Raw genomic sequence first — 24,377 nt, forward strand, 5'->3', positions numbered from 1 at the left:
CCACATACTGATTAGATTTTGGTAGTCAATGCTCACTATGTAGCTAACTCACATGTGCACAAATGTACACTAATGTTTTTGGCCATGACTCAAAAAAGAAATAATTATTGGGCTAATTATGATCATAACAGAACATACTATATTACCATATTCTGTAGACCTGTGTGACTGCAAGGTTTGTGTGTCGTCAATAAAAGGTCACTGACACAGCAGGTACTGAAAAACAGAGCTAGCTCCAATGTGTTGGGACAGCAGAACGACTGTGATCTTACAACCACTGAAATCTACTCAGTTAATCTTTGTGTCAAACTGAATATTTACAAATAGCCAAAGCTAACAAACCTAACCCAAACTTCCCTGACTTCTCCACAAAGCCAAAAGCATGTTCTGTGAGGCCACGCTTTGACCAAAAGGTTTGTGCCAAATTTAATGAAATTCCCTCAAGAACATATTGCATTCACCTGAAAGGCACAGACCACCTGAAGAAATAATGCTGCTATGAAATGGTCTGTAATTATATCGCTCTTCCTTGTATTGATACACATAGAGTGCATCTATGTGCTCCCCTTTCTCTGTCATTCATCACTCACATGCTGATGGAACAGCCACCAGGACAGTCAGTTTCTTGCCCAAGGACACTTTGGCACACGTAAAGGCACAGACTGAGATTGAACTGCCAACTCTCTCGCCAAACTGTTTGCTCTAGTGGGAACTGTAGAGTTTCTCTATAACTTTCCAAGATATCAACCTTACTATGTAATGTGTCTTGAGATAATGTATGTTATGATTTAGAGCTATACAAATAAAACTGACTTGAACTTGACAACCGCAAAAAAATTGGATCAAATAAGAAAATGGCAAAAAAATGCTCACACATTTTCCAAAATCATGATCATGTCAAATCGGCCAAAGTATCTCCCCCTTCTCAGTATCATATAAACCTTATAATTTATAATTTTCTTTCTAATCTTCTAATATAAATTCAAGTTAATGTCATTTTGCCCTCTGGAGGTGTCTGTAATATATCCCCACACTCCTGGGAACTTTGAGAAACACCGATGACAAGCGTTCTGCAGTGTTTGTCCCGCCTCCATGACGGGGGAGCGTCCTTTCGTTCTTTCACTGTTGAGCAAAATAAGTGCATACACCTGCTTCTCCATTCAATAGTGAGTCACAGGGACTGCAGGTAGCAGCTAAATGACACACCTCATCACTCCAACTCAACCAACAGGACTGCTGCTATTTACTGGGACTGCTGATGAGCTCAGATTTGATCACAGACAGTGCATGAAGACTGGATTGTGCTGCTGTCTTGGGACAAATAGACGAGGACAACTTAACTCAAAACAGACACAAACTCCTCCATGGAGATTGAAAGCATGGTGGCAAACAGTGCTCTTATTAAAGCCCGGGAAGGTAAGAGTTCATTTAAAAAACCTTAAAAACCTTAAAAATGTATCAGAAACGATTGGAAAGTTCAGTTTCTCAGCTCAGACGTCATGTGATAGAATGTTAAAGGATGACACTGCTCAGTGTCATCACATAATCTTTGTCAGGAGCCCAGAGATCATTGCTGCCTTTGCAGTTGTGTTTTGGTCGGGTGATCTGAGGTCAGTCAGCCAACAAGGTGCTGAATGATGAGGGATGATGAAACTGATCACAACTGCTGACTTATAGGTCTCTGTTATGAATACATGCAAATGTTGGTGTCATTTTTTCCCACAGCATTTTTTTGTTTTTTTTAATTTATAGTTTCTGTCCCTGTTTATCTTCTGTGAACACTGCATGTCCTGTGGAGTCCCCTGAACAAAAACCAAGTCGCATGCAGCACTGTCAAACCCTGTAGAAGAAAAATCTCAGTCCTCATTTAAATTGAAATGTTAAAATGTACAGCTTTGACTTGCAAATGTAGATGTAATCTTCCAGAGGTATCTTTGTGGCCGTCTAAAGATGGAAGTAAGTTGCAGAGTAATGCAGTCCCACAGGCTTTGCTTACCTGTTCCCAGAGCTATTAATAGCTCATTCACTGTAGTTGAACCTGCTATTGTTTGAAACCTGAAGAACGGGCGTACGCATGTACGTGTGCTTGTTTCTGAAACATTGCAGATGTCAGTCTGAGTTATTATTCATTACTTAGCTCATTTATTTTTTTACACTATCACAACATATTTTCACATTCGCTGTCTGTCTGCCTGTGTGTGTCTGTCTGCGTGTATCTGTGTGTCCGTCTGTGTCTGTCTCTGTGTGTGTGTCTTTCTGTGTGTATCTGTTTGTCTGTGTATGTGTGTGTGTGTGTGTGTCTGTCTGTGTGTCTGCTTGCAGGTGGAAGGAGTAAAGGCAGAAGCTGGAAATGGAGAGAGATGCTTCGCTTCCCTCACATCAGTCAGTGTGTGGACCTGGCTATGAGCATTGGTATGTGCACCAATGCATTTCTGTTTGTTTTGTTTCAGCTGTTATCATCACATGATCAGTTTTGTTTTGCGTGATTACACCACACGTTTTATTTTCTCCGACAGAACGAGACTATCACAGTCTATGTGTGACGCAGCCTATTGGCAAGAAACTTTTCCAGCTCTTCTGTCGGAGTCGTCCTGATGTGCAGAACTACATGTCCCTCCTGGATGCTCTGGTACATTTTCAACTACGGAGACTTTCCTGGCAACAAGTATTTATAGGACGTGTACTATAGGAAATACAGAGAAACAGAGATCTGATCTGAGCATATTTTTAAATCTTGCAATTACAGAAAGACAAAATACACCAAACAAAATCTATACTAACTTTACGCTATTAACCAGAAATGGCGACAAGGCTGTGAAACAAATGTAAGGCAACAGAAGTTCAGAAAAGGTGGGGAAAGCCTTTTAATTGAAAGGGTTCTCAGTGAAATACAATATGCGCAGGGATAGATTTTTTTCTAACGTGGCCACGCACCAGTAAACTGCATTACTGGAATCCCGAGCGGGGAGGAAGTAGTATAAGGAAACATTTGATTAAATAATTTGCAGCCAGCATAGAGGAGGCTGTCACATAAGGCTTGAACTGGAGTTTACTGGAGAGACAAGTTCACAAGACAAAAAGAGTAACAATTTACAATGTGACTCACGAAAGTATTTAATTTGATTCTGCATTGGAAAATTGTGTTCTAAATTAAATTCAAAATCAGAATCAGAATCAGAATTCTTTTTATTGCCAAGTATGATTGCACATACAGGAAATTGCCTTGGTGTCGTTCATTGGTGCACTGAACATAAAACAACAATATAAAAAAAAACAATATAAAAACAACATATACACATAAAACAACAATATAGAAACAACAATCTAGAAACAACAATATAAAAGCAACAATATAAAAACAACATAAAACAACAATACGGAACAAAATGGAACAAAATATATACAGTACCATAGTTATGGGCACGTGCGGTGCTAAGAGATTGGTGATAGTGCCACTGATATATCAAGTATAAATTATGTGCAAGGGGGGGGGGCAGAGTCAGTGTGATGCAGAGTCAGTGTGATGCAGGGGGCTTGTTTGTGAGCCCCACTGCCATAGGGAAAAAACTGTTCAGATGGCGCGAGGTTTTAGTCCTGATGGCCCGGACCCTTTTTCCGGATGGAAGTCTGTGGAAAAGGTGGTGAGCGGGATCTCAAAAGAGATGAATGCAAGTCTCAGACACTTGCATTCATCTGTGAATTTCAGAATCTGTATTAAAATATCTGCAAATAGAAGTGGCCAACATTTGGATGAAGCATCAAAATGATAATATTCTGCAGGAAAAAGTTACATAAAGGACGTGTTTTGTTGATATGAGCTCCATGAAAAGATATGTTGATTTCTGAAGTCGTTACATTTGAAGCAGCCTGTCTGATGTTTGTCAAGCGTGTGATGTGATAAGTGCAAAAGTTTGTGCTGTGTATTCAGACTCTGTTTCCCTAAATGTTTATCTCTTTCTTCTTTGTCACTTTTTAGGACATCTTCGACACAAAGTCGGACGATGAGAGAAGAGAGTTTGGCATCAGCATCATTCAGAGATTCCTCACGAGTCAGGTGTGACAACGGCATGACGTCACATGTCTTTACTAGATATTTATGTTTATGAACATGGTTTATCTCCAGAATAACTAACCAAAGTACCAATTAGCTGGATATTAACACAACAAAGTATCATTAAAATTGCCACTCATTTTCCAAAGTATCAATACTATTAACTGGGTCTTCCTTGCGCTTTCAGTCGAATCAATGTGTACCCACATTGCTGAGCCATGAACAGAGAAGCATCCAGAGACTGGAGCTGGATCCCTGTGGGGACATCTTCCATGACTGCAGGGAGTGAGTCCACACACACTCCCTGTGATGTTGTTAACACGTGCCTGTGATTTTTAGGGTTTGATAACTTAACTCTCTATTTCATGGCTCAGAGACCTACACAAACACCTGAGTGGAGAGGCCTTCACACTATACCAGGAGAGCATGTTCTTTGACCGTTTTCTTCAGTGGAAGATGTTGGAGAGGTCAGTGTGTGTGTGTGTGTGTGTGTGTGTGTGTGTGTGTGTGTGTGTGTGTGTGTGTGTGTGTGTGTGTCTGTGTGTGTGTTTGTGTGTCTGTGTGTGTGTCTGTGTGTGTGTGTGTGTGTGTTCACCAGCCAGAGGAAGCAAAACACAGAACATCCTGTGTGTGGTTGTGCCTGTGCTGGTTCATCCGCTTGCACTTGATGAACTCCACTGTAATCACTGCTGATTCTGTGTCACACTTAGCTCACACATCTTCTTCAGACTTTGTGTGAATGAAAACAAGCTGTCCTTTTTCTTTAAGGGAGCCCATCAGCAAGAATAAATTCAGACAGTACAGACTACTGGGGAAAGGCGGGTTTGGAGAGGTAAGTCACAGTCACACCACTTTAAGTACAACATCACTCTCTGTTATGGATTTCAGGGTCTGTTCACCCCAATCAAAAAACATGCTCTCACTTAAATCTGGTGGCATCTACAAATTAAGAGAGCTTATGCGTTATCTGTCCCTAATTTGAAATGTCTGCTTTTGAAAAAAACTATGATAAAAATTATCAACTTTACTTATACTTGGGTTAATCAGAAGGCTACAATCAAACAGTCATGGACTCCTCAGATTTAACAGACTGCAGTTATAAACGGTTCAGTAAGACAGCTCAAGGAAAATTTAAATTTAGGTAAAATCAAGAAAGGCTCTCAGATAAAATTTGATCTTAAGAAGGAACTGAGAAGTTACAGTCAGTTGACCTGATAGCTTGCCTTCAAACACACCAACCCCTTCACCTTGTACCAGAACCCCTGTTAATCTACACAGTGACTGTCAATTTTTTTTTATTAGGGGATGTCATTTTCATCACAGCTCACAGACCCGTGAAGCTTTAGCATCGAGAACAAGAGGATGAAACCATCAACAACATGAAGATTAACCTACTTCGTATCATCAAGTTTTGTTTAAAGTTCAATGAATTTTCTCAAATAAGTACAAATCCAGCAGAAAACTATGCTATAGCTCTTAATTACAAAGCTATGTGAGGACAGTTCATCGCCGCTACAATATCTAATCTCAGGAAGCTGCCATTTTTTCTTTCCTAACATCAATTTCTCAGCAGATTTGACTCTGTCCCCACGACAAATTTGCCACAGTGTTAGCATCTCTGTTTCCTCTCCAGGTGTGGGCTTGTCAGGTCCGAGCCACAGGAATGATGTACGCCTGCAAAAAGCTGGAGAAGACCCATGTGAAGAAGCGGCGAGGGGAGGCCATGGCTCTCAATGAGAAAAAGATCCTGGAAGGATTGGTCAGTCGATTTGTGGTGAGATTACCACACTTGTGTTCTGGCTGTTTGATCCTTTACCCTTTTGTCTGCTTGCTTTTTATATGATATACACTAAGCTTCCAAACTCACATTTGGTAGGATGAGTCTGATTCTGAAGTACTGGAAGGTCAATGCCATTTCTTTGTTTCTGTAGTAAACTTAAAATATTTGTGTTTTCGATCGAGTTATGAACACAGGATAATACTACAGTACTGGAACAAATGTGGATCCTCCATTTTGACCTAGGGGCCATGGGGGTGCTGTTTTCGGCCCTGTCAGTTGGCTTGTTTGTTTGTCAGCAGTATAACACAAAAACAGATTTCAACAAAAACATGGCACAAGGGCCACAGAAATAACCCTCAATGTTGTTGCGGATCAATACGAAGGGGTGGATCCAGGACTTATGTATTCTTTCACTTTTCTTTCACTTCCATTTCTTGGTCCCAGTGTGTACTCTACTGTGTGTGCCACACCAGAAAAAGTAAGGGATCAGGTACAGATAATCTTTAAATAACATAAAATAAAATATAAACATTAAATATTTGGTTGCTTTCAAAAACTGCCTTAAGCCTGCTTCCTACTGACATCAGCAAAGTGCTGCATGCTTCATTAGTGATGCTTTATCTGCAGCCCCTTCAGTTCCTGTTTGTTTGGCGGGCGTTCTCCCATCAGTCTCCTCTTCAGGAAGTGAGCTGCTGCTCTGATTGGTTAAATGTCTGGGATTCTTTACCCACAATCCCATCACTTTGGTAGAGCTTCATCTAGGTATCAAGAGGAGCTTCACAGGTGAATCTCAAGAGAAAAACTAAGAGTAGACGCTCACAGGTGAATCTCAAGTGTAAAACTAAGAGTAGAAGCTCACAGGTGTATCTCAAGAGTAAAACTAAGAGTAGACGCTCACAGGTGAATCTCAAGTGTAAAACTAAGAGTAGAGGCTCACAGGTGAATCTCAAGAGTAAAACTAAGAGTCGACGCTCAGTACTAATTAATTTTGGAACATTCAATCTAGAAGACTACGCCTTGGCAACAAGTATGACCTGTCAGTCATGTGTACCTATGTTTTCGCTTATTAAAAAAAAGGGTGGGTTCCAACAACAAGAGCTATTTCAAAACCAGAGAATAAAAGCTATTGCCTTTGTCTCCTCACCCCTGGACTTATACACATGCACAAGTCGATCCTCAGTTTCTTGACATTTTAACTGTTGCAGAATGCTACTGCTTGCTTTTTAACCTAAACAAATCATATGGCTCATAGCTCTCCAATTCTTACCTCACTGCATTGACTGCAAGTTAAATTAATGATTGATTTTGAGATTTCTTTGATAACTTTTAAAGGTCTGGTCCCGAGTCATATTACAGGGGTGCTATTAGAATGCTTGAAATGTCGCGTAGTGCGTTACAATGAACTGCTTTTGCTAACAACGGAGAGCTGGCTAACGTAAACATTGTTACTGTGCAACTGGAACGCTATTCGCTCAGGTTGTTCAGGTGTGATGTCATTCCGAGGGCCAAGCTCTGAGCTGTGATGGAACACAAAGTAATCCAGTCTTGCTAGTAGTTCCAGTGAGCAAGCGTCTGCCAGGGGGACATCGACTCTCTAGAATTCCTTGTTGAAGAGATTAGACTTGCCAGCACTTTACCTGTTTTTAAATCATTGCACTAATAGTAATTCTATAGGAAAACTTTTTAATATATTTTAACATCTACATAACATCTATTTATTTATTTGTTCTGCGTTGTTAATAGTGGATTGTTTACATAATTGCTATAAAATTTAATTCATATAATAATGTTCTGTGATCAATAATAATATTGATCATATTGCTCTCCATTTTATTATTTAAATATATTATTATATATATTATTACACTTTCTCTCGGCCTCTGTTAAGGTGAACCTGGCTTATGCTTATGAGACCAAGCACGCCCTCTGTATGGTTCTGACCATGATGAGCGGTGGGGACTTGAAGTATCACATTTATAACATCGGAGTTCCCGGCCTGGACAGAGACAGAGTGTGTTTCTACGCTGCAGAAGTCTGCTGTGGTTTGATGCACCTTCATCAGAAGTCAATATTATACAGGTCAGTGTATTTCCACATTGGCACTGCTTAATTCCACATGTTCTGTTCAGGAGGTTACTGAGTAGTAATGTTGCATCCGGTGTTACAGAGATCTGAAACCAGAAAACATTCTGCTGGATGACAACGGTAAGTACAGCCACAGTAAACACCCTTTGTTTGTTCTGGAGTGACCTTGCAACAGATCACATTCCAAGCTGTGCAGGTGGAACATGATGACATGTTTCAGAGCACCTTCTGATGGGGCTATTTTTAACTATAATTACAAGTTGATAATAGTTCAAGTTTGACCAGAAAATCACTCGGCCAATCAGATTCAGGATGCAGCTACCAAGGAGGAAGCAGTTAATGGTATTTTGACAAGAGTACAAACTGAAGAAGGTTGGGGAAGGGAAAGCCAGGGGGAATCAGGTGTGGTATCTATTTTAAGAGACCTCAGCACCTGTGGAACCACCTTTCCATGAGATGCCTTAGTGTTAACACATTCACGAAAGTCAGAGCCCTGAACACACAGTTTGTATAAGTGCTAAGAACCAGCACAACCCCCCGCCTCACACCACAAGCTGTAGCTGGAGGGGAGGGATGCAGCAATTGACAGGGTGAAAAGGGAAAGTGCGTCACAGCAGCAAGAATCTCAACCACGAAACCAGCTCAGTGGATTCTTTTGTACTTGTTCCATGAAGGACACATCCGCATCTCTGACCTGGGCCTGGCTGTGAAGCTCTCCGAGGGGAGTCTGGTGCGAGGAAGGGTGGGCACGCTGGGCTACATGGGTATGTATGAAACTTGCATCCACCCTGAGTCCCATGAAGACCCTTAGTCTGGGGGTTTCCATCTGAGTAAAAGAGCTCAGAGGCTGATTTTACTGAACAAGAGCCAGGATAGGAGCTGTGTTAGACTGCCATGTTCACTGTGAACAAAAAAACAAACTCCAAAATAAATTTTTCATCTCCAGCAATCACAGTGAAATGTTTGTAATAAATGAGCAGTCAGTCTAAAGCATTCAGAAAACCTACTGTGTATCAGTTGATGAAGGAGGAATGATCAATTAAATAATTGTGTTAAATAATGTCTGTAGAATTATTTGTATTACATGAATTTACATTTGTAGGGAAGTCACCTGGTTATGATGTATTCATTTCCTCTGACCTTGTTAAAACCAAATATGTATAAAACTATTTAACGATTATTGTAACTGTGCATATAGGATGAAGGTGACAAAACATGGCAATGAGCCTAAGACATTGTCATTACACCTGAGGTTTTCTGCACTCTTCATGAACAAATATGCAATGACTGTGTATGCTACAAAACAATTAATAGATAATGAAATGTATGTTATCCACATGATGTTTTAACTCCCTATTAAAACGCTCTGGAACACTCTCCTGCAAAACTATAGGTTTTGGGCAGTTTTGGGTAGAGCTGCGATAAAAGGAATGACTAGATAAATAGAGCATCCTTATTTAACCTTGTTTTACTGCTGTTTATTTTCTAAAAGGTTTTACAGTATCAAAATGATGAAATAAGTGCAACTCGTGTTGGACGGTGCAAACATAAAGCTGAAGAGATTGAATCACTGGTGACAGTCCGTTTCTTCTGAAGACTTAGAATTTAGTTGTCTATTCTTTACAGTTTCAACTTTAGCATTCAAATTATTCTTCCTGCAGTTGTACTAGTAACATATGAACAAATAAAAGTCCGCACTAAAGCTAAACTAAAGATTAACAGATTTAGTGCCTGAGATTTATTTTTAATGTCTAATGGTGAACAAGGCTGTTGTGGTAAACCTGCAGACTATATAGACTGAAAATACACCTCCTGCAGGTACAAGTGTGCAACTGACAGGCTTGCTGCAGCAGAGCAGACAGTTTATTAATCTGAATAATGATTTCAGCTCCCGAGGTGATCGGCCATGATCATTATGGGATGAGTGCAGACTGGTGGGGCCTCGGCTGTCTGATTTACGAAATGACCTCAGGGCAGCCGCCGTTCAGAGCCCGAGGAGAGAACCCAGGTTCCTCAGAGATGGAGCGACGGATTCAGACAAAGCAGGAGGAATACAGTGTCAAGTTCAGCAGGGAGGCGAAAGAACTCTGCTCCTCGGTGGGTGCTCAGAAATCATCAGAGCTGCTCAGCTGACAGCTTTCACAGCTCAAAACTCAATCAAGTGCAAATACAACTTTCTTTAAGCTATAAAACTAATCAGGTGTCCTTCCCTTGTGTGCTGTAGCTGCTGACTAAGGACCCAAGGCAGAGGTTGGGCTGCCAGGGGTCAAAGGGGAGAAAAGTCCAGTCACATCCTTTCTTCCAAAATATCAACTTCCGGATGCTGGAGGCGGGACTCGTCAAGCCTCCGTTTACACCTGATGTAGGTACCCCAACCCTGATTGGTTAAGACACATGGGTAGTGACAGGAGAAGCATTCAGATACATTATGCAACAATAACAACGACACAGTGCAAACTATAAGGAGCATTTCTATTCAAATGCACTTTTTATTGTACTAAAACACAATTGGATTTGGTACCACTTTCTTACAAGCCACTCTTTTAGGGGAATGAACAACACTTCGTCTTAGTGGTTCATAATTGTCTAATAATTGTCTCAGAAGTTTCTTAAATTGTGATGCTTATTAATAGTAATACTAATTATAATAATAACACAGAAACCATAGACAAGGTTTGGGAATTCCCATAGGAATTCCATCTAAACCCTGAATCTTATTTAACAGAGAGTTAATAACTAATTAAGTAATTATTATAAATTCCTAGTCCCTTATAAAGATATAAATACTTTTTCTGGTTTAGATCCACCAACATAATTCACTTTGTCTTATTAGTTCTTCAATTCTGGCATCAAAGACCAGAACAAATTTATAAAGTGTGGTTTAAATCACAAAATATAGGGGGCGACCTAATATCTGAATCCCTTGAGGAGGAGGAGGACGACCCTTGTTCGACTTCCTGTCAGTCGGACCATATGCTATGTGTGTCTCCCCTACCCTGTTCCTAACCCTAATCCTAACCTTTTCACCGCTCAAAAAAGTCTTAAAGGACAAAAAAACTATTTATATGTTTCTTCTAGTGTTGTCCAGAATTTATATCTTTGACTGTTTGAGGTGTTCTTAACCCAAAAAGTATAATGGGCATTTTGATCCATTATAATCGTAGTCGAAGTGCAACATGGATTCAAATCTATACAAAAAGACCAGTGATTATGGCTCTGAATTTGTAGAGTAGGTTTAGATGAGCTTGAATACATGTGGTTGTAGGTTGCGAATAAAAAGTTTATAGCAGTGATTGTTTTTTACTCCTCCAGCCCAGACAGGTGTACTGCAGTGATGTGCAGGACATTGAAGAGTTTTCTACAGTGAAGGGAGTCAGTCTGGACCGAACAGACGATGACTTCTACGCCAAGTTCAATACAGGCAGCATTCCTATAACCTGGCAAAATGAGGTGTGGTCATTTCCCACACACATCGTATTATCAATCTTTTCTTATGTTTAAAGCAGAGTTAAAGATCTATCTGTCGTCCCTGTAGATAATAGAGACAGGATGTTTTAAGGAGCTGAATGTTTTTGGCGCAGTTGGAACCCGAAGCCTGGACCTGGACTGGACCCAGGCCCCTGACAGCCCCAAACGCAGACACATCCTGCTGCGCCGAATCTTCCGCAGACACGTAAGAAGTCAGCGCACTGCTTATCAAACTGTGTGTGTACAGTTGTTTGTGAAAGTGGATCATTTCTCTCCCTCTCTCCTCCGACAGCATATTTCGGACTCCTCAGACGAAAGCAAACAGAGCTTGGTGCCAGAGGAAACCTACCTGAAGTCAGGAATTCTCAGCACCGCCCTCTGAGGGCCGTCACAGCAGAAACTACTGGCAAAGATATTGACAACAACCAGCATCCATCACTGTAGCAGCAAAGGACCATGGGAGTAGACCTCCTCTTCCCTTTAAATCCAAGCATCGCCCCCCCCCCCCTTTTTTTAAGACCTACATAGGTCTAGTTTATAGCTGCACAAACTTGCACCCATTCATTTCCATCCATTTGGAAAACATCGTACATCAATTCCTTTTTGTTTAGTACTTGAATTTTGACAAAAAATGGAGTATGAAGCAATGTCGTAACATTGTATCCAGTTTATTCCCAGCCATATGAGCCATAAAAGATCTTTGTTGCGGTCACTTCCCTGCCAGGGTTTCATCCGAGTATAATGGACAAAAAAGAAAAACCTATTCAACCAACAAGAGATTTTTTCTCTGGGTCAAAAGTAAAGAGATTTTTAAAGCAAAAGTGTGACAAATATACTTGTTCCATATTCCCTTCTGGTTCCACATGTAAATATTTACAAATGGTCTTTGTCTTGTAGGATAGTCAACTTAATACCTAGTTTTGGATTGTTGGAAGGACAACTCATGACATTCAGAGAGGCTATCTTGGACTTGGGATGGGCATTTAAAAAATGTGTGATATTTTATAAAACAATTAATCGAGAAATTTAGAAAATACTTAATATTTGAAAGGCGCACCAGACATTTTACATAAACTCCAATATTCAGCATTTATAAGCAGCAAACTAACTCTTAATACATGAGTACCAACAAGACTAATGTAGTTGAGTACCGATGGGTTTAACGACAAATTGAAATTAAGACTTGAGGGAGGATTCACTACACTGTGATACTGGTTTGTCGAGTGTGGCTTACTAACGTCGGCTGGCTAGCTCCATCAGCTTTCTTTCCTTGTAGGTTAACGTCTACATACCTGAGCTTAATGTGATAACACATCACTTTAGTTGAGCTTTTATATGCCAGTTTATCCTGTTTTGATATAGAAACTGAAAAATTATTTTGTCTTCGATGGTTATTCCCCATCTATCCTGGCATTTAATAGTCTATTCAAAATTACTTTCCGTTTCTATATCAAAACACTGATAACCCATACTGGTTTGACCACAAGTCATCTGTCCCACTTTCCACATTTGCAGTTTACAATGGTGCGCCCATCAGATCTGCAGCCCCACCTAGTGACAGGCAGTTGTGTAACATCTTATATTCAACAGTTAACCAGCAATGTAGAAGAATCAAATATTAACCATCAGGTTAAATAACTAGTAATTCCTTTATCAACTGGTTGGGGGAGAAATGTTCTAAAATCATGTAGCTGATAGTTCCCACAAATCTCTTGATGTAAGCAGCTCTAAGTGTTTATTTACCCTTTTGTAAATAACTTAAAACTCCCAATACACACACCTGTCATCAGATGCTGGTATATGAACAGGTAAGAGATGATGATATAGAAAAATATAATGATATGAATTATGTCTTCATAGAAACTTAACTGTACATTCATTGATGCACTTAAATGTCTTTTTATACATTAAATTCTAAAACTTTTATATAGTACAGATGAATTCTTGTGTCTTTCGATGTAAATGTCAGGAAGCACTTCTTTAATGTAAATGCGTCTTTCTTTGAAATTTCAGATCTCATGAGTTCAACTGGGTCTTTGTATTATTTATTTTTATTTAACTCAAGAGTATAAAACAGTAAATAACTGACATACATTGCAATACAAATAAAATTAGCAAAAAGACAGACCATACTAAAGACTGCAGAATCAATTCTCGTCTAGTGAATGATTGTGGGAAATGTTGAAGTGGGTCTATTGGGCCGCAGCTAAACGCAGAACATTAGAGGTGGAACATGATACTCAACATGTGTGTTGTGACTGGCCCCGAGTTCGGTCTCTAACAAGAACTTCAAAATGTACATATATTTCTAAGCAGAGCCTCCAAGATAATCCCATTTTGTTGTTGTTGTTGGCTGATGGCACGTTTGCTGACATATAGAAGTCCATCAAAAGCTGTGAGGAAATACTTTAAGACAAATTCATTCATTTTACTTTATGGACCAACAGCTCACATCATTGTGTGGCGCTTTTATTTTACGGCCTGAAGGAGGAGCAATGTTTTGATACTTGAGGAGGGTGTGTTCTGAATTCAAGCCGGATTCATCCTTCCCACGGAGGACTGCGTCGGCCGTCCACATCGGTCTCCACGTGGTACAGCATGTCAGACAGTGTGTGCTCGATCACAGCTCCCCAGCCCATGTCACTCATCTGAGAGGAGGACACATATGATTGATCGTGCAATAGGTCAGAAGGGTAACTTTGAATGCAAAGGGATGCTAACACCTTCAAGCTGCTTTCAGACATGCACTCAACTCTGCAGACTACCTCCGCCTAGCCCCCTAATATAAAGGGTGTCGAAAGTCAGGAGAATCCGATATGAGAACACAGTGGGGCATCCATTGCTGGATTCATCTTGAGTGCTCTGAAAGGTGCCTATGAATAAAATGTATTATTATTATTATAATCTTTGTAGAGAAGGTGTTGTGCGACGTCCGGGTAAAGTCCAGACCCAATTCCCCAGACTTTCCTCTTCATATTGTTTGTAGTATCTTCTACAACTAAGCAACCAACTAAAGAGACTGTCCTTGTTTACATGAACACACGACATATTCAAATTAAAAGATATTAGAGTGGACAGGTTTGTAAAGTCATCTACAAAGAGGAAGTGATGGTCTCACCGGCTGGTACTTGATGTCCTTTGGCGGATATTTGAAATGTGGCCCAAAATTGACTGAAACCTGAAAAGAGACAGAGGTGAACTTTAACTGACTAGAAAATGAAGAGGGTACAGATTTCATGAGCGTGTCTCGTGTACCGACCGTGCAGCTTTTGTAGAGCGAGATGGCGGGGAAGTAGATGCCTTCAAACAGGTTTTCAAAGGCAACACCTTGACTCACTCCATTTTTAAAGAATATCATCTGAAAAACATAATCCACAAGTTTAAAGCAGCCAATACTTCCAGCTTTTTTTACTCCATTTTATTTTGGAGGAGTTTTCTGACCTTGCTAGGAGTCGTTGACTTAAGACTTTTCTCTGCTTTGTCCACATAGTCCTTCTCCTCAAAGTACAGGTAGCTCTTGAACTTGATTAGCGCCTGTAATCAGAACGGAGCAACAAAAGGTGTCAGACTAACAGCCTGTAACAGTTATTAGCTCTCATTATTTCTCCGTTGTTACCTTGTCCTTGTATGTATCTGGCAGAGCCTTGGCTGTCTCTGTGCCATCGGGCAGCTCTATGAAGAAGCCCAGCGTGTCTCCTTGACCGTATCCTGAGGAATAATGCTTTCCAATGGACTGATGAAACCGCGTGCCCTTCTTACTGCGCCACGAGTAGCTGAACTTGTCATAACCCAGAGGTGCCTGCAGGTTACCTGTAAAATACAAGAAAATAATTCACTATACTATTTCAAATAACAACAGAACAAGCCTACGTTGACTTCAGCCATTTGTATCATTTAGAACAAATAAAATATGTTTCAAAGTCAGGTACCATCTATGTTTTACTAGAATGCATTTACACCAAGCAACATGTAAAACAATGTTTGGAGTGAAAGCAGATTTCTGCTAAATGTGACTCCCTTTAATGAAGGCACATTATATCACATGACTACTATTATATATTAGCGAGCAATGCGAGTCAAACTTTAGGTCCACATTATTTCTAGTCCGACTATTTAAATTACGCTATAACGCTATAACAGTATTTTGGTTAATGTGATTCCACTGCAGCTCAAAGAAAAAAGCAAGAGGTCCTTCTAGACTTAACGAGGACTGTGGGTTTTGTTCCCATCACTTACACTGAAGGTTCATCAGATCTTCTTATAACCAGTATGAACATGAATTATTACAGCCAGTATATTCTGTTTCAGTTTTCATGTGGTCAGGTCCCCTGACTATTATTTTAGGAAGAATGTAAAGAAACAGAAACTTACTCTTTGAGGGTTTGCATTAGAGACACTGTGGTATAATCAGTTGAGAAATTAAGACTTTAAACAACTTGTTAGAAATTGGACCTTAAATGTTGGGATTTCCACTCTGTCTGTCTCAACCAGAGAGCAAAATGCAAAGAGGTCAAAGAGGTACGTGTGAGGATGGATCAGATACTGACCGAGTGGTTGAGACCAGCCGAGCCTAGCCGCGGTCTCTGCGGGCATGTCATCAACAGAGACCTCAAAGAACCAGGAGCCTTTTCGTATGCCGTGCGATGCTCGCACCATGGAGTAGCCCTTCTCTCCAGTCACTGTCAGACGGTCATCAGAGATCTTCAACTGAGGCGCTGCAACATGAACATGAGGAGTTTCGTACACATCACATAAAAATGGATTCGGCAGCACAGCTTGATCACAAAAGAACTAGCCTTTTGATTCACTGACATAAAATCGAAATCTGCTCTGAAACAGGGAACCTGTATGCTTTCTGATATTTTACAAATAGCACAATTCTCCAATTTCTGTTGCTTATTGTGAACTTCACAGCGTTATGACTTTGGAAGTTGTGTAATGTGAACTTGGCTTTACATAAATAATTTTGCTGGCTTTTAATGACGTGTTTTTAATGAAATGTGTAACATGATAAAGCAATGGGCCTAAACAACTTGTGGATAAGATGACATCTAAAAAAAAAATAACACCACTTTGCTATAAATGAGGTTTTCGAAGTACCTCTGTCATGTAAGGCCAGCAGCACCCTCTCATAGAGACAGGCCCTGTACAGATCACCAGGTATGGGCTTGCCAGCCCAGCAGTCCAGCTCAAGCTTCTCTGGGTCGGGAGCATGAGGGTCGGGTTCTGCCAGGATGTAACGGTATCCGTCTTTATTGAAGGGGTGCTCCAGTGGGTAACCATGAGGCGGTAGGCGCTGGGCCGAGAACAGAGGATCACTGAGATGGGGGAAGAAGAGATATACAAGTTTATTTGAACTCTTCATTCATTTGGAAAACATTGTCTCCCTTGTGGAACAGTCTTGTGTTTTGTTTTGTGCTGGACTAATACTACATTGTTTGAAAGTCTCCTGACTGGATCTGCACACACAGTATCTTAGGACCCTCATATCACTGCACCAGATATTTTTCATTGTGTTGCAGGTCAGCACACAAAAACAAACTTTCAGCACAAGATTCCAGTTAAACATATTGTAACAGGCTTGTGCAAAAATATGAGGGTTTGTGGTGTCAGGTTACAGGAAGACTGGCAATACTGAGTACTTTTATTTATTTATTTTCTGTTTTATTATGTACTGTTTTTGTTTTTATATATCTCATTCCTGTGTGAAGGCTTGCAAATCTTAAGCTGCTTTTCATAGTGAACATGTGGGCGTGTTGATGACATTTACAACATGTGATGGATGATAAACTGAAAAAATTCAAATATCTCAGGATTAAAAAGAGAAGCCACACATGAAGGAGTTGTCCACTTGGAAAGACAACAAGATTTAAGAGCCTTTGGGAGTTAGCCAAAGAAGAGGTTTGCTTCACAAACAAAAGAAGGGTATGCATTCAAAGACCCTGGACAAGCACAACAGATCATTGGTGAATATCCCCAACGTGTCAGTGTTGACGGACAGATCTCATTACCTGCGGGTTCTCTTGGTTGCCCCGGCAGCTGTGCCCTCCTGTTGCTGCTGCTGTTTACGTTTAGCTCCTCTGCCTTTTCCTGGACCAGGGGCCAAAGCACCTTCAAAAACAAACCACAGATTACACTGCTGAACAGAAAGAGCTGGACCAACACAAACACACCAACATACACAGTGAAAGCACGTTATTAGGCGTTTGGTATACGCGGGGAAATAGCAGGCACGAAAGGCAGGAATTAGTTTGCATGGCGTCTTCCAAACACTATCAGCCTCTTAGGATCCCTCTTCAATTCAAACCTGCTGGACTGTTATGTCAGTGAGTAAAACCACAGCCACATGCTGGGGTTTACTTCATCTTCCTTCCAAGAATAACACTTGTTATGTGGAAAAGTAAATATAGTGTAGAAGAAGAGTCTAAAACTGTGTGTTCCCTCTTACAAATGATCATCTACCCAGTAAAAAATACCTCAAAACAAAGCACAGGCTAGTTCAGATACTACACACACAAAAATATTCCACAAAATACTGTATCCACGTCGAATACAAAGTTTTACCAAAGACAAGAAATGTCTTTGGTAATTACAACGTACGCAATGTCCATTTGTCCTCATTTGAGTCAGTGCATTAACATCACAGGAAGTGATTGTACAAACCTACAAACATCTTGGCATTGAAGTGTCAGGAGTAATTATTTTTTTTAAAACATGTATTTAGGGTGTAAAACCTAATGTTGGATCTTACATTTAATGACGTCCAATGACCTTTTAGTAAAATTATGTACATTTGAAACAAAAACCCACAGGAGAAGTAAGAGGATGAGGCTAATCAGCATTGGATGAAAGCCAACGACACAAATAAAAAATGACACTCTGCTCTCACGTGTGTCGTGGTGTGGAAGGCAGAGTGTCATTTCAGTGAGGAGTTGTCTTTTAGGGATTTCAGGGCTCATTAACAGCAAGCCAGAAGAGACGAGAAAGGTATGTTCACCGATCAAAAGAGGGGGGTGGGGGCGGCAAAGCTTTTGGGAGGGAGGCACGAAACAGACGCAGAGAGCAGACAGGGAGGTAACAACTGAACATGGATGAAGTTGCCCACAAGATGCTAGTTGAGAATCAGTTTAGGTCGAGTTTGGTTTGAATGAGGGGAAAGAGCAAACTCAAGTCTGATTGGAACCTCAGGGCCAACTTCTATCCGGAGGGTTACAAGACAAAAAACACACTGAGCAGTTCCAGATGCCAAAGTACCACATAGTCACCTGAGAAAGCAGATCCACCTGGAACACAACACACAGAGTCACCATGGTCATCACATGTAACACTCTCTTGGGCTACATCCACACTAATGCCTTTTAGCTTTAAAACTGCATTTTAAAACACTCACTCCATCCATATTAAAACATATGAAAAGGCAACACATGTCCCTTCACAAACACTGGTCATGTGCGTTCCGGAGTCAATAGCAAGCAGATTGTGTACTCTGAAGTTGGTTGCTTAGTTACAGAAAATACATTGAAAAAGAACAATGGTGAAAAGTAAGAGCAGGTTTTTCGTTTATTGAACCAACAACGAGGTGGATATGTAAGTGACAGGAAGTGTGGTACTTCCAAACATCATAATTTCTGCCCGTTCAGAGTAAAATGCAGACCTTGAGTTTTCACTCTAAAACAGAGCCAGCAGGATTTCTGAAGTTCTCCCTTTTAGGTGATTGAACCTTCCGGAGTAGTGTGGATGTCAGGCGTAAAAATAGCAACAGTGATGCATTTTAAGTCTGAAACATAGTAGTGTGGATGCAGACTTAATCTCTATTTGGGGGATTTATACTGGCTATTGTATTGGCTATTGAATTATATTCTGAGGGTGCTTCCACACCTCACTTGTTTGGTTTAGTTCTAACAAAATTTGCAGTCATTGTATATTTAGGGCATCTATTTGGTCTGTGGTGAAGACAAAACCAGACATGAGATGTCCTGAAAAGACAGATTTTGGTCATCTTCCAAGTAGACCTCAACAGAGAGCAGGTGCTTTGTCCAGGTCCCTCCAAAATGAAAAGGAGTCATATTAGAGGGGGGGGGGGAAACTCTTTTTGGTTCCATTTGTCATGATATATGATGATGTCCGCTTAGTCTGAGCCTGTGTGATCTCGACCTGACGCAAAAAGCAACGCAGAATAAGCCTTTGGTCCACACATAATGGAAGAACAGGTGTGGAAGCACCTTTAACTGTTCTGCCCTTTGGCCTTTTTTGAAACAGAATGTGAAACAGGGCTACAAGAAGAAATTATAATTTTTTCCGAGATTAGATGTTATTGTGTCACATTCTTACCATTGAGTCCACCAGCCGTAGGAGCAGCAGTAGCCTGTTTCTGTGTGTCATATGAGGGTCCAATGGTTCCCAGGTCCTATAGAAGATTAACAGAAGCTAATGTTATACATAAGATCTGGATACAAAATCATTTTCCCAACATAGTGCTTTATACAGTATATCGCAGCCGAGTGGTAAATACCTGGTCCAACAAGCCGAATTTTGGGTACTCCTCCTCTGGGTCTTTACTGCCGGGATCAGGGTGTTCCTTCACTAGAAAGACATCTCGCTCTTTGCTCTAGAAAATAAACAAAAAGTACCAATACTGACCTTTAACAGTATTCATGCCATGTTGTTTTTAGTCCTTGTGGGAATGTCCTTTACCACTTAGAGGACATCACATAAATGACTCAAAAGTTGGAAACTGCTTAACCACTAAAGCAAGGCCAGTTGCAAGAAAGAGTGAGACCACAACAGTTATGCTAACTGGCTCCTCTGCAATTGACTGATTTTTACATGAAGGTTTAGAAGCAGCCTCTCTAAATTCACTGTGTGCTGGATTGTGTTTCCCAGACTATACACCACAACATTACCATTGTTTTCACTATGTTGTTGGGCCAGGTGAGCTTCCCTGGTCTTTGACGGGTTGTCATGCACTCCCAGTACTTGTCAATGAATGGTATGATATCCTGCAACAAAGAATTACAAGAAACACAGACAAATGGTTCCATAAATGAAAAGTATTCAGAGAGTCAATGACAACAAGTGTTCAAAACTCTAATATCAACACAATTCCACTTTCTTTTTCTTTCTCTCGATGAACATTAAGTGAAGAGCAGCAGTCAAGGGTGAGTTCAACCTGAGTAACTGTGCAGATCATTGGATTTCGTGAAACGGCCCCATATAATGTGTATGGTGTGACTGTGTATACAGACATAAATAATTAATTAACTTAATTTATTACAAGGAAATAAATCAATAATGTAATGAATTAATCTTTTTTACACACACACACTACAGTTCAAGCCTTTATGTACAGATCTGGCCTTAGTTTATGACATAATCCCCCAAAAAAACTACAATAATGAATGATGATTTTTTTATTTAACCAATTAATCTGCTATTATTTTTAGTTATTTATTATTTAATCAATGGAGGCACAAGGTTGTCAGTTTATTTACTATCAGCACAATATCATGTACCCTAATTAATTGTGCTTTAAAGTCAAGTTTATCTAAAAAGCTGTTTATTACATCTTGTGCAACTTGGGCACCACATCTGCAACTGCACATTCGCTGAAAATGTATTACTCTCACCTTGTCTTTGGGGAACATGGTCTTTGGATGCTCGTCTTGTGATCTGGATCTCCATGTGAGGTTTGCCAGGGCTGTGAGACACATCTCTTTCAGGTCTGAACACAAAAAGCAACATCAGCTTATAAGTGACTGAAAACACTGTGGATGGTAACAGTAATTTCAGGTCCTAACACACAAAACACCTACTTGCTTGTTTCCTCAGGAAGTATGTGTTACCACTGTGATGGCACACGTTGCAGTGAAACACATAATTAGTCATAAAGGGAAGACAGGTCCTGTAGAGGAGGAAATGAGCGAATTATTAAAACTGTCAGGGTGAAAGCACAGCAGAAGATGTTTCATTGAGAATTAACTGAATAACAGATTTACTATACATACGCGGTGTCGATGGCAAACGTGTCTGCAGTGAACCACTTCATACATAAGGCACACTGCAGCTCCACCTCCCCCAGTTGCCTCCCACTCTCCTCATCTCCTGATCCAGTCAGAGCATCAGCTGCCTCAGAGCCTTCCCCGGCTGCCTCCTGTGTGGAACACAACAACAGAGTATTTGTAATGAAGACATGAAGTATACATCACATTTGAGCAGTCAGAAAACCAATCCATTTCACCGCCGTGTAACACAAAATACACATTTCAAAAAGGGTCATAAAATAATAATATCTTGGGATGTTACCATTCCCTCTTTGCCATTTGAAGATTCAGTATCCATGCTGATGGGTAGTTCCCCAAATGCAGCATCCCTGGAAGTCAGCAGAAAGATTCATCACATAACTAGACATTTATCCAGATCCCTATAAATGCTAACTTCATTTCACCTAGTTAAATAAGTCCTCGAAATGTTTCTAGTCTAAAAGAATAGAAGTGCAATACATTCCCGAGGCATCATGTTTCCAGTTAGAATGGACAATGAACATACAGTATCAAACTACACTAATATCAACAGGATTTCAAGGTGCTTTTTTATTTCCCCCTTTTAATAACGTGGAACTTCAGACATTATTTCGGCACATGTCTAATGTCAAATTGTCTTCCCGTGTGGATTAAAACTGACATTATACAAAGGGAATCTGTCCTGAGGGGTTTTATCTTATTATCAGAGACCCGTTATCATCACATCCAAAGACAACCGGCAGACTATGTAACATTGAAATGTCATATTTTAAGATAGGTTTTTTCTCTCCATTAAGAGCTAAAGAGATCATCTGTAACATTGAATGGTTCCGCCGTTGAGTCTGTGCTTAGCTAACGTTAGCTAGCTAGCTATCTGCTACTAGCAGCTTGTATGGCTAAAAAACGCAACAGCATTTCTGCGGTTGGACTTCTCACAAATAGTCGATATCATGTCCTACTCATCAGTGCCGGTAAAACCCTTGTGCAAGGATCAGTCTTACCCTTCTCCACTCTCCGGCTTGGTTGTAGCAGCGTTACCCGCCTCAACCTCAGACGCCATGTTTCAAATCAATGAAAACAAAAAAACATCGCGAGAGACGATTGAGACCAGCACTTCCGGTAATGGCACCACTTAACAGCGACACGACAGGCTTAAAGGTGAACTGCAATTATTCAGCACTTAACCATACATAGACAGTATACAAAAAGTGTGCATACAAGGAATTTGAGTCGAATTTCTTGTCGCTGTTAATGTACCTACTGTCATGGAAATTATTGAATCGAACTGTCCTCTTCTGAAATGTAACAGATCCTCCTGTCCTGACAGCTATGCTCTAAGTTCAGTTGGATGGACCTGAAAAAACATCATTATATAAATTCTACTTAATGTTTGCATCTGCCTGATATCAGGAAATGTTAGTTAGTTTGAGCCTAAACGTCCTTGTGACTGTTTTATTTTCTGCCCAGTGTCTATACACTCAGGAGAGAGGGGGGCATTTTGCCCATCCTCTGAGCAATGTCTGAGAAAGTCTGAGCACTGGACACGTCCTGCCGCCATGATATCGAAGGATGACGTGGATCCCCTTGAGCTTTGCATAAAAGCTGGCACATCCCACCCGCCATTTGTCAGATCCTTGATACCTGCAGTGGTGTTGAGGATTCTGTCCCGATTGGTCAAGTGTTTGCTTAGTAACTCTGTTGGTGTTCAAATCTATTCTCAGTAAATTGTTTCTTGACCTTTAATTAATACTTTGATATCATTAGATGATCACTCAGTCTGATGGTTTATTTCCTCACCAGGGAATTAAATACAAATTCCCTCTACACCTACACACAGCACCTGTAATAATTTGCAGCAAGATAAACGTGGAGGAAACAACAAAGACCAAGAGGCTATGATAAACAAAACATAGGACTATGTGTGTGTTAATAGTTATTCGAATTTTACACAACTCACTGGCCTTTTAAAGTGCAATTTTACAACATGTTATTTGTCAATGCTCTGGAGAACATTCAGAAGAAAGTTCACTCTTTGTTGAAACAGGATTTAATGTGTTCCTGTGATGTTTTCCTCAGTTTACTCGCGTCAAACTGATGATGAGAGTTGCGCTTAGGAGAGAGAAAACTACTATGTTGATGTGTAACAGTGGAAGCCAGGGATTTTGCCTGGTAGAAGCTGGGTGCTGAGGATTGATGGGAAATCCACTCGTTCAGCCTTTTCTGATAGAAAATGTGTGGAAAAATGCCATCATCCTTCCTGGTTTTTAATTTATTTTATCCCTCTATTTTGGTCCAAGTTTTATCTAACTGTATCTGCTTTATTTAATATATTACTGAAACTGAAAATTGTCACAACTAGCTATGAGCCAATGAGAGACCAACATTTGAATAACCACAATATAAAATTAGCTATTGTAAAAAAAATACAATTATGTTTCAATATTATTCAATTTCATTTTGGATAAATTTTAGTTCATATCTGGACATTCAACTGCAACATGTGGAAATCTTTTTCATGACAATGAATTTTTTCAAATTGTTTGACCAACTCCACACTTCTTCACACACTTTACTTGAATATAACACAGAACTGTTTTTAAAAAAAAGAAAAAGGAGAGATCTAGTGTGTTCATCATTGTCCTGACATTAACATCCACCAGGTTTTTGGATGTCCAAACGTCTCCTCTACTTTTACTGTTTCCATTCACTGATTACGGCCAAAGGGCAGTGCACTGTTAAAAGCTTTGTGGTGACATGAGACCACCCCACACACTTTCTGAAAGTCAAACGTCATTTAGACATTTGTAGGGGCCATTTCAGAGCATGTAAAGATGAGTTGAGCACAAAGGCAAGTGTGCCAGAGGACATTTCACAAAAGAGCTTGGGGAATGCTAAGAACACCCCTGGGTACTTCAATAAATGCCTTCAAGACATTGTTAGGGAGATAATAGCTGTGTTTTCTCCTCCCCTTTCC

The 24,377-nt window shown here is 40.3% G+C and overlaps 2 protein-coding genes across 5 annotated transcripts; one reads left to right on the plus strand and one right to left on the minus strand.

The window, feature by feature from the left end:
• The first annotated feature begins 1,128 nt into the window (after positions 1–1,128).
• Positions 1,129–13,317, plus strand: grk5 (G protein-coupled receptor kinase 5). 2 transcript variants are annotated; one of them, XM_053411344.1, is made up of 16 exons: positions 1,129–1,416; positions 2,323–2,412; positions 2,517–2,629; positions 3,977–4,054; positions 4,239–4,336; positions 4,426–4,518; positions 4,820–4,883; positions 5,685–5,825; positions 7,720–7,910; positions 7,999–8,036; positions 8,591–8,680; positions 9,805–10,013; positions 10,141–10,278; positions 11,229–11,366; positions 11,452–11,589; positions 11,677–13,317. In XM_053411344.1, the coding sequence occupies exons 1-16, from the start codon at positions 1,365–1,367 to the stop codon at positions 11,764–11,766; spliced, it is 1,761 nt and encodes a 586-aa protein (XP_053267319.1). In that variant the 5' UTR covers positions 1,129–1,364; the 3' UTR covers positions 11,767–13,317. The 2 variants fall into 2 exon arrangements, with proteins under 2 accessions (XP_053267319.1, XP_053267320.1); XM_053411345.1 differs by having other exon boundaries at positions 5,685–5,810.
• Positions 13,318–13,417: 100 nt separating this feature from the next.
• ash2l (ash2 like, histone lysine methyltransferase complex subunit) lies at positions 13,418–22,496 on the minus strand. Of its 3 annotated transcripts, none has more exons than XM_053411340.1 (17): positions 22,405–22,496; positions 21,687–21,753; positions 21,389–21,534; positions 21,197–21,285; positions 21,011–21,105; positions 20,288–20,383; positions 19,897–19,992; positions 19,716–19,791; positions 18,650–18,667; positions 17,396–17,495; positions 16,485–16,702; positions 15,932–16,099; positions 15,001–15,194; positions 14,826–14,918; positions 14,644–14,742; positions 14,503–14,562; positions 13,418–14,032 (listed from the first exon to the last, which is right to left on the minus strand). In XM_053411340.1, exons 1-17 carry the CDS (start codon positions 22,461–22,463, stop codon positions 13,925–13,927), a joined length of 1,782 nt encoding a protein of 593 aa, XP_053267315.1. In that variant the 5' UTR covers positions 22,464–22,496; the 3' UTR covers positions 13,418–13,924. The 3 variants fall into 3 exon arrangements, with proteins under 3 accessions (XP_053267315.1, XP_053267316.1, XP_053267317.1); XM_053411342.1 differs by lacking the exon at positions 13,418–14,032 and adding an exon at positions 14,053–14,257; XM_053411341.1 differs by lacking the exon at positions 18,650–18,667.
• Positions 22,497–24,377: the final 1,881 nt, after the last annotated feature.

Source organism: Pleuronectes platessa, chromosome 19 (assembly GCF_947347685.1).
Source record: "Pleuronectes platessa chromosome 19, fPlePla1.1, whole genome shotgun sequence".
NCBI classification, from domain to species: Eukaryota; Metazoa; Chordata; class Actinopteri; order Pleuronectiformes; family Pleuronectidae; genus Pleuronectes; species Pleuronectes platessa.